The following is a 10,378-nucleotide window of genomic DNA, read 5'->3' as shown; positions in this document are numbered from 1 at the left end:
TTTTTGAAAGACAACCGTTTATCCCGCCCCTCAGATTGAGCCCTGTCAAAGGTGAGTTTCCAGACCAAACATCTTGTTGTGGGTCTGGCCTGTCAGGCTACAAGTTCAACTCAATGTTCTGTATTTCATTTACTTCTCTATCTCTCTCTCTTATTAGGAGACAATGAAGACATTGTCCATGAAGTTCTTCCTATATGTGATTCACGTCATGAACAAATTTGTTTATGTGTGTTCAAATTCAACTGTTGCAATATATTATATACAATCTTAAATCTACCCCCAGAGTCATCCTTGTGTATTCCCTCTGTACTTGTAACGCGCACTTGTAGCCTACTCTGTAACTGAAAAGGCTATACCAATCCTTGTTGGTATAAAAAAAGAAAAAGGTTGGTACAAAAAAAGAAAGCAATATTTGGGTGTAATAAACCTTTAAAAACCTCACAAAAAAGGGTTAAAATACTGCCTTGGTGGCACTTGTTTCGGTTCTCTAAAACTAGGGTCCTGCAAATGCGTTGGGATTGCGGTTCTCCGATTCGATAGGATTCACACGCGAATCAACTGAATCTAAATAACTCCGATTCACACACACACAAAAAAGGGTCCTAGAAATGCGATCCTGAAAGTGCAGCCTCCGGTAGGGCAGTCCATAGACATCATAGTCTAGTGCAGTTGGATAATGTTGGATGATTCCGTTGTGTGAAACGGTGTGAAACCTATTTTTTTATGGTCGGTCTTATGTGTGAAACATCTGCATGACTCATGTCATGGCATGACTGTGGCTGTGCATGTGCATCACTAGAGGGCGCGTGCACCGGACACGAGGACTGCTCTGCTCCTCCATTAGCCAATGATATGGTCCTATCTGCTATTTGGCTATTTCTGCACCTCTGAACTCTAGGAAACAGTACAGATATTGCAGTAACCAGCACACGGTCTGAATGCAGCGCTGGTGTTCGTGCTGCTAATCTCGTGTTGCTCGCGCAGTCTGCTTTTGAAATAACTTAGGCTACACGGGAAAACCAGGAAGGATTCCATAAAAGATTTGTGTGCAATCCAAAACATCGTGCATTAGGTAAGATGCAGACAGAGCTCTATTTTACTGGAAGCCATACAACTTACAGATGTTTATTGTTTACCAGGCGACTTTTCAAATGTATTGATGCGTTTCATCGTATAATTTGGCACTCGCATACACAGCATCCATTTGTTATAACGTTGGGCTATGTGCAAAGGTATCGTGTATGGATTGATCTCTTTTAAACCTTCCAGCTGCTTCCATTTTGTTTATGTTAACCCTTATCCACAATGAAGAACACTAAGAAATTAATGGCCGACGTTACTGAACAGAGCTTTTCATATTTTGCAATAAATAAATAAATAAATCTAATAAAGATAAGCTTTATTTAGTAAAGCTCTACTACATGCATGGCTTTACAATGATTTCAAAACTTTCATGATAAAGCGTGTAGGCTATATAGCCAGACACAGCAATAAAATATAAATTCACAAAAATGCAAAAAATAAATAAATAGCAACGTTAATTCAAAGAACAATTAGATAAGTTAGTTAAAGGCACAGCATTTTAGAATTTTTAAAGCTGCTGTCCGTAACTTTTTTTGTGTTCAAGATTTACAAAAAAAATATATAATGAGACTGTACAACATGAATCCATTTTCCAAACCGTGTTTTTGTCTTACCCTGAATCATTATGGTAGACTTATAATAAGTAGCCTATTTATATTGGGACTATTTCAGGCCGACTGGTAGGTACCGCTGCGGAGGAGCACAGTTCCTGCGTGATCCGCCATAGACATAAACAGAGAGAAGTAGATCCGGCTGCAATGTTCTTCCGCAAAACGCATGCAGTTCTGTTTATTAACCACCAGAGTGCAAAAAGTTACGGACTGCAGCTTTAAATTAAATATCCCTCCCCACCAATAAATCCCACTAGAACAATGTTAAATATTTTGTTGACACGTGTACTTTGCATTATCCCAAATGTTTCCAGCAATATTTAAATCCTGAAAAGAGTGAGCAAGGCAGGTGCATTTGGGCTGCATCTAAAATACTTCCATACTATATAGTAAATTGCTCAATCTGGCAACCTGTGTGAGTGTTGAGTCTGAGGTGGAGTAGGAGGAGAGGGTGGGGAAATAATCTCTAATATTTTGAATTTGGACTGCTGTACCTATTTCTACCACTAGCTCTCAATTTTACATGCCTCACATTTAACAATCCCATGAGGCCACTGGAGAGGATTTGTGAATGACAGTGAAGCAATGCTGGTAGGTCATGTGATAAGGGCATTCATACTACTCACCATATTCTATTAGGGTTAGGCAATAAAATGATAAAGATATGTATCACGACAGACATGTAATCGATATCAATAAAAAATGTGTTAATTTTTCATGCAATAATTTTTTTCTTCATCTCAAGAATACAGAGGTTGCAAAGCAATTTTGGTTACATGAACAAAGGCACTCACTCTGGTAACCTAGCAAAGTAGGGAGTGACACGGCAACAGCCAATAATAGGGTTCAATAACAGACCCGACATGCAGAGATGCGTAAAAATGAGTGCCGCAGCAAGCAAGAAAATTGTTCATAAATCAGGAAAACAAGTCAGCTCGCAAGTATGGCAGTTTTTTAAATTTTTTATACGTCTGACCGTAGTCAGACCAATGTCGTCTGCAAATTATGCTAGACTGTTGTCCCAACCAAGACTGGTAATACCACAAACTTGTTTTAAAGGGGTCATATAATGCAATTTTTGTACAAGTTAATATGATTCTTTAGTGTCTAAATGAAAACTTTGTAACATACTTTCATTAAAAATTCTCATTAGTATTGTAAGAAAACACTCCTTTTACATGGTCAAAAACAGCTCTGTTTTCACCAAGCCATTTCAGTGCATGTGTCTTTAATATAGGGCTGTCCTCGACTAAGGATTTAGACAATCGAATCAGAATTGTCGAATCTCTCTATGGTCGACTGATAGTCGAATCATCCGTGTGTGTGAATGGGTTGGGAAGGGCACGACACTGTCAGCAGAAGGGTAAAACTATTTTTATTTTCCTTTACACACTGCACACAGCAACAACTTTTAATAAAGCGACCAAAACTGCCTGCCAACTGACAGACGAACTGACATGCTTTCTTATTTAGGTTTAAATAGCCTAAAAGGTAATGTGGTGGATAAACATTAATAAACTGTTTTCTCAACATGTTAAAGCCGCGATTGAAATACAGAACATCACACAAATATACAAAAGAACATTTTAATAAATAAACCTAAAAAAAAAAACCTGCCAAGAGAGGAAAAGAACACTTTGAGTGTGTTTACATGCACGTTCTTAAGTCGATTGTGCCTAAAGCGGGTGAAGACGTAGGCTACGCGAAGCTCAGCCCTGCGTGCCTCAGGATTTCACTTACACCGCCACCTGATGCGCACATTATATACACGCAAGCTCAATTTTGAATTGACTGACAGATGAGCTGCACAAAAGCGCTCTGTGGTCCAGCAGGATTTTAAACAACTTCCTGAGTGGCCGCGGACAGGCGCTGAATGCTGCCGCCGGTGTGTGTACACTCATTGAACGTGTTCTAATTTTAAAGGCGCGGTGCGAAGCTCAGCGCCCTTAAAGGGGTCGCACACCGATGCTCAGCTCAGCGCCGCGACACGTCTTTAAAATATTGAGCACCCCCATATTGCCAAAATGGTATGATCCTCATTTCATAACACCCGCGAAGATTCGACCGTGAGATCGGTGGTCGAATCAGGCTCCGCATATTGATGCATCGAATCTTCGACTATTCGGGGTCACCCCTACTTTAATGCTAATGAGCTTTGCTCACCCCGCCCCTCTTTTCTGTGAGGTGGTTTGTTGCCTTGACAACATTTGAGGGGAAAGAATGGCGACGAGAGTCTCTGAGGACAAATCTGTGCAACTCTATCAATTTGAACCGGAGTCGGACCCGGAACAAGATGACAGCTCCAACGAAATTCGACAATTAAGGCTCAAACAGGGCGTTTCTGAATGATTGGTTAACGTAATGTCAGTTTGATCTATCTTTGTATGTTCTGGCAGGGTAACGTTAGCGTAGTGAGATGAGACACAACTTTTTTGTTTGTTTCGACAGTAACAGACACCGTTATAAACCATCTACAAAAGTAAGCTTAGTGTAGTGTGACCATGTTAACTTTATCACCAGTGTACACAGTTTGTAATAACACAACAACCATAATGCGTTGTTCATTATAAACGTGGGATTATTAATTATATTAAGAAGAACATACATAGAACGCATGCTGTAATGTAAATTAACTTACCCTGTAAACTTTAGCCGCATCCACCGTGAAGCGTTCAAGCGTTTCAAACTACACTCACGTCTTCTGGAGGTGCAGCAGGAACACGAAGAGCTGGTACTGATCCTATATTCAGGAGCAGCTTCTTAGCCAAACCTGCTTTATAAATTATAAATTATAATTATTATTATAATTATTTATACCCTTGTTTATAAAGCAGTCTGTTTTTTGCATAAATCATTCAGTGGCACATGCCACTCAGATACTGCTTGTCACAAACCAACACATATTACTAAATTTAACAAGTTAGATTAACATTTATTTAAGAGGGGAAAAAAGTCACGAAAATAGGATATTTATTTTGGCTTTTGTGCCACAATTACGTGTATAGTTGTTCAGCTCATCTGCCAGTGAGTGTCACATACAGCGACATGTTCCGCGACTCAGTGTCACTGCCAGTGTCAGCGTTTCGTGCCAGTGTCAGTGACACATGTCACTATCCACTGACATATGCCAATGAGAACCGGAAGTGCCACTGCGTGTCGCGACGTGCCATTGGCTCCTGTGCGTCAGATGCCATGTCACTTAATGTTAATACTGCTACTGTTTTTTTGTATTAAAAACACTTTTCTTTTATTGGTCGGATGAAATATGCTAATTTTTTGAGAAAGGAATTTTGGGTTTTCATGAGCTATATGCCAAAATCATCAGTATTAAAACAATAAAAGATCTGAAATATTTCAGTTGGTGTGCAATGAATCTAAAATATATGAAAGTTTAATTTTTATCATTACATTATGGAAAATAATGAACTTTATCAAAATATGCTAATTTTTTAGAAGGACCTGTATATAGTATGCGAAAAACATTACGCCAGTATTTTTGAAAAACAGTAACCGAAACGTATTCTGATGACCAACTACTTCCGGCAAGATTCTGAAGTGTGCATTTGATGGACACTTTACTATCCCATGAGGCCATGGGAGGGTTTTATGAATGCAAGTGAAGCGATGCAGCTGACACTGGTAGGTCACGTGACAGTAATAACATGGCGGATGTAGCATGTCTGAATTTCATTCATGCCATATTCATACTATATAGAGCGTACAGTCGTGAAGAAAATTCAAATGTAGCATAAAGTTGTACTTATGATAAAATGAGACACTGACACTATTGTTTAAAGTGATATAAAAGTGGCTAGACTTTACTGGAGTGCTGTAGAGCAAATACAAACTTTTCTCCATTTTGTTGTGTTTATTTTGTTATTGAGTGGAAAGTGATGAATATGCACACATGAATTTGCACACATATTTGCATATTCATCTAAATGCCACTCTCAGCAGTGTCAGACGTTCAACGTACGGTTATCCTTCTTTGTGTGAACGGGCCTTTAGCCTTATCCCTAAACCCTAAACACACAAACCTTTGTACGTCACTAGCTTTAAAGAAAACTGTCATCTTTTAATATATATATATTAGCCTGACGTGGTAATACTCAATTTTAATCAGAATATGAGTCTGAAACTGCTCCATTGGGCTGTGATTATGGGGCGCATTTCAACCGAACCAGGAAAGACCTCAATTGGATAGACCTACAAACAATCAGAGCAACGAAGCGACGTCAACAGAGCTCAACTGCACTGTGTTGCCAAGTCCGCCTTTTTTCCCCGCGGATTATTTTCTATGTCCGCGGGTTGAAGCGACTATTATGTGATATATAGACCCATGAGTGCGAATTTTAGCAGGCAACCTTGCCAAAATAACACACATTTTACCCCCCAAACGCCATTTTTCCCCCGGAGAACCCCCCGAGAAGCTATTGTTTAGGGCTAGTAGTTGGCGGGTTTTGTTGTATAAACTTGGCAACCCTGTCACGCGCGCTGGAATCAGGCTGGAATAAACGATCTTTGGAATAAAGGGTGTTGTAAAAAAAAATAAAGAATTTAATGATACACAGAGTACTTACCCAACATGATCATCATTTTAGAGAGAAATTGTGATGGTGAATGCAGGTACAAACAAGCTCTCCGTTTAGGATTCAAACAAATATAATCCAAGCCCCTTTGATGACGTGATGATTACGTTACTGTTGATCATCTGTCCGTCATCGGCTAAATCCTGCCCTGATGATTTCATTGGTCCGAACAGTTTCTGTTCGGGGATAATTACTCCTCTATGGAGAAGGCCAGACTAAACTGCAACGTAGTTGGAACCCCTTAAATGTTCACTGCATATAATGCTTTTCTTACTTATTATTTTTGTCTTTTTTCTAGTCCAAACATCTAAAAATTCTTTAAACAAGAAGTATTTACTAGACAAGCAAAAGTAATGGTCTTGTTTTGGGAAAAAATAACTCAAAATTAAGAGAGTTTTTGCTTAAAATAAGCAAAATAATCAATCTGTCCTCTTTTTCTTATTTGTAGTGGAGATGAGTGGTACCCGGTGGGGTCTTCTGCTGTTGTAGCCCATCCGCCTCAAGGTTTTGCATGTTGTGGCTTCACAAATGATTTGCTGCATACCTCAGTTGTAACGAGTGATTATTTCAGTCAAAGTTGCTCTTCTATCAGCTTAAATCAGTCGACCCATTCTCCTCTGACCTCGAGCATCAACAAGGCATTTGCGCCCGCAGGACTGCCGCATACTGGATGTTTTTCCCTTTTCACACCATTCTTTGTAAACCCTAGAAATGGTTGTGCGTGAAAATCCGAGTAACTGAGCAGATTGTGAAATCGGACCGGCCGTCTGGCACCAACAACCATGCCACGCTCAAAACTGCTTAAATCACCTTTCTTTCCCATTCTGACATTCAGTCTGGAGTTCAGGGGATTGTCTTGACCAGGACCACACCCCTAAATGCATTGAAGCAGCTGCCATGTGATTGGTTGATTAGATTACTGCATTAATGAGAAATTGAACAGGTGTTCCTAATATTCCTTTAGGTGAGGGTATATGCTATTTTTTGTAGGCTGTCATTTTTGACTAGGAATAACACAAGTGTTATAGGGTTTTAACAATACAAGGGTTTATTTTAATAGTAAAGACACAAATGTCCTTCCAAAGTGTTTATCGTCATATTTCACTGTATTTGTATTAGAGGACATTTGATCCTCTGTCTAACAAATCAAATTATAAATGTGGCTTTCTTGGACCTTGCTTGCAGTTCAAGCTGCACAATGAAGAGAAGGCTTAGTGTTGTGGAGTCCCTGGTTCGCTTATTTGAATCCAGAGAAGAGGAAAGAGACGCGACCCTACATACAACTGAAGGATGGATGGAAGAGGAAACAGATGCGGCCCTACGTACAAGTGATGGATGGATGAAAGAGGAAAGAGATGCGACCCCACATACAACTGAAGGATGGATGGAAGAGGAAAGAGATGCGACCCCACATACAAGTGATGGATGGATGAAAGAGGAAAGAGATGTGACCCCACATACAAGTGATGGATGGATGAAAGAGGAAAGGGATGTGACCCCACATACAACTGAAGGATGGATGGAAGAGGAAAGAAATGTGACCCCGCAAACAAGTGATGGATGGATGAAAGAGAAAAGAGATGTGACCCCGCATACAAGTGATGGCTGGATGGAAGAGGAAAGAGATGTGGCCCCGCATACAAGTGATGGATGCATTGAAGAGGAAAGAGATGTGGCCCCGCATACAAGTGATGGATGCATTGAAGAGGAAAGAGATGCAGCCATACATATAAATAATAGATGGATGGAAGAGGAAAAAGACCTGGACGGAGAAGCTGAGCCAGAGGAGGAGCTCTTCGATCAAGATTCTGAATCTGAAGACAATGCAGAATTCGACCCAGAATACCACTCTACTGATGGAGAAGAGTCAGAGGAAGAGGAAGATGAAGAGTACCTTCCTGAGGTGGATGCTGCTTACCAGTCCAAAAACGGGAACATATTGTGGACTTCAGTAACTCCTCCAAAGAGACATGGGAGAACACCAGCTCAATATATCCTCAAAACGACCCCTGGACCAACCAGGCTTGCTTGTTCCAATGCTGAAGACATAAAATCAACATTTGAATTGTTTTTCCCAAATAACATTAAAAAGATTCTGATTGAAATGTCCAATTTAGAGGGGAGACGTGTGTTTCGTAAAGCCTGGAAGGACCTGGACTGGACGGACATACAGGCCTATTTTGGTCTGTTGATTCTGGCGGGTGTGTATCGATCCCACCATGAGGCCTTGTGCAGTTTATGGAACGGTGTGTCAGGAAGGGCAATTTTTCGTGCTACCATGCCATTGAATACGTTTCGCATGATGTCAAGGGTCGTTTGCTTTTATAGAAAGGTTACAGGGTCTGTCCGAAAGAAAAAGGACAAGCTGGCACCAGTAAGGGACATCTGGGAAAAATGGGTCGAACGCCTACCGCTTTTGTATAATCCAGGTCCAAACGTCACTGTGGACGAGTGCCTGGTCCCTTTCAGAGGTCGGTGTCCCTTCAAACAATACATGCCAAGTAAGCCGAGCAAGTATGGAATTAAAATCTGGGCGGCGTGCGATTCCAGGTCGAGCTACGCATGGAACATGCAGATCTACACTGGCAAAGCTGCCGACAGCAAGCCAGAAAAGAACCAGGGCATGCGTGTGGTCTTGGATATGACATCCGGTCTCCAGGGACACAACATCACATGTGACAACTTTTTCACCTCGTACGCCCTCGGCGAGGAGCTGCTCCAAAGAAAAATGACCATGATCGGAACAGTCAGATCAAACAAGCCTGAGCTCCCACCTGCGCTCCTGTCACTCAAAAACAGGGCCCGATTCTCGTCCATGTTCGCCTTCACCGACACACACACTCTCGTGTCCTACTGTCCCAGAAAAAAGAAAAATGTGCTTTTGATGAGCACATTTCACAGAGATGCTGCAATAAGCAGCAAAGACCACAAGAAGCCAGAAATAATCCTAGACTACAACCAGACCAAAGGTGGAGTTGACAATCTTGACAAGGTATTTAACTACTTTGCATTATTTCAACCTACTATTATATCGATTTAAAAAAAAATGCATATTATAGATCTTAATTTCTTTTTTTTGAAATGTGTTACGCCTGTTACAACTTTAAGGGTAAATATGAAGTGAACTGAATTGTCAGCTGATGACTAAAGCTTTTGTGGTTTTGCTTGTCATTTCACTTCCAGCTTGTTGCCACATACACCGTCCAAAGGAAGACAAATTCTTGGCCCATGGTGATTTTGTTTAACATGTTGGACGTCTCCGCCTACAATTCTTTGGTACTCTGGACTGAAATAAATCCTAACTGGAACAAACAGAAGTTCAGCAGAAGGAGACTCTTTCTGGAAGAGCTAGGAGAAGCTCTGGTCACTCCCTTCATGAAAAGACGGCTCGGCGTTCCCCGTACACCAGCCTCTCAGAATATGTTAAAGGAAGCACAAGCATGCTCTTCAGGAAACAACGCCATTCAAGAAACCTCACCAGTATCAACACCCTCCAAGAGGAAAAGGTGTCAGGTCTGTGAATCAAAGTCGGGTACAAAAACCAGAATGACGTGCAGTAAGTGTAACATGTACATTTGCAAGTCACACGCTGTTATAACTACTTACTGCTATGGATGCGTGAAGGTCAAGAAAGTATAAACGGGATTTGACACTGCTTGTGCTGTTTTTTTTAACTCAGTTTTTATTACAAATTCTTTTATTGCTATTCTATTTAGGAACCCTTTTGCTAATCTTCTGATTATTCCTCCTGTTTTCTTGAAATTTTTATTACTTGACTTCATTAGAGTTACTAAATGTTGATGTTTGATATTTTAAATAAATAAGATGACAAAACAGTGTTTACGTCTTTTATTCATTGTATCACTATTTGTGACAATAATGTGGCATCACTGCAAAAACTAATACTTCAAAAGAAGTGATTATAAACGTAGAATATTAGTTTCTAAGTAAGTATATATTCAAATTCATAAATTGAAAATGAGGATTGTTCCTGGAGAAACACCCGGAGACCAGGCAACATTCAGCACTGCAATAATTGTTATTGCATGTCATTGTCATTATTTTTTTCAACAGGTGTTTCAAAAATAAAGGTTT

The 10,378-nt window shown here is 40.3% G+C and overlaps 1 protein-coding gene across 1 annotated transcript; it reads left to right on the top strand.

Moving 5' to 3' along the window:
- The first annotated feature begins 749 nt into the window (after positions 1–749).
- Positions 750–10,122, top strand: LOC137062664 (piggyBac transposable element-derived protein 4-like). Its single transcript, XM_067433561.1, has 3 exons — positions 750–1,072; positions 7,469–9,275; positions 9,467–10,122. Exons 2-3 carry the CDS (start codon positions 7,482–7,484, stop codon positions 9,920–9,922), a joined length of 2,250 nt encoding a protein of 749 aa, XP_067289662.1. The 5' UTR covers positions 750–1,072; positions 7,469–7,481; the 3' UTR covers positions 9,923–10,122.
- Positions 10,123–10,378: the final 256 nt, after the last annotated feature.

Source organism: Pseudorasbora parva, chromosome 23 (assembly GCF_024679245.1).
Source record: "Pseudorasbora parva isolate DD20220531a chromosome 23, ASM2467924v1, whole genome shotgun sequence".
NCBI lineage: Eukaryota > Metazoa > Chordata > Actinopteri > Cypriniformes > Gobionidae > Pseudorasbora > Pseudorasbora parva.
This window is presented reverse-complemented; position numbering and strand designations above follow the sequence as displayed.

What these genes read in the sequence shown, in the direction of transcription:
- LOC137062664 (XM_067433561.1), top strand. Translation starts at nt 7,482, where the DNA reads ATGAAGAGAAGGCTTAGTGTTGTGGAGTCCCTGGTTCGCTTATTTGAA. An exon ending in GAGTTGACAATCTTGACAAG is followed by an intron (nt 9,276 to 9,466) that starts GTATTTAACTAC and finishes TTTCACTTCCAG; the next exon opens with CTTGTTGCCACATACACCGT.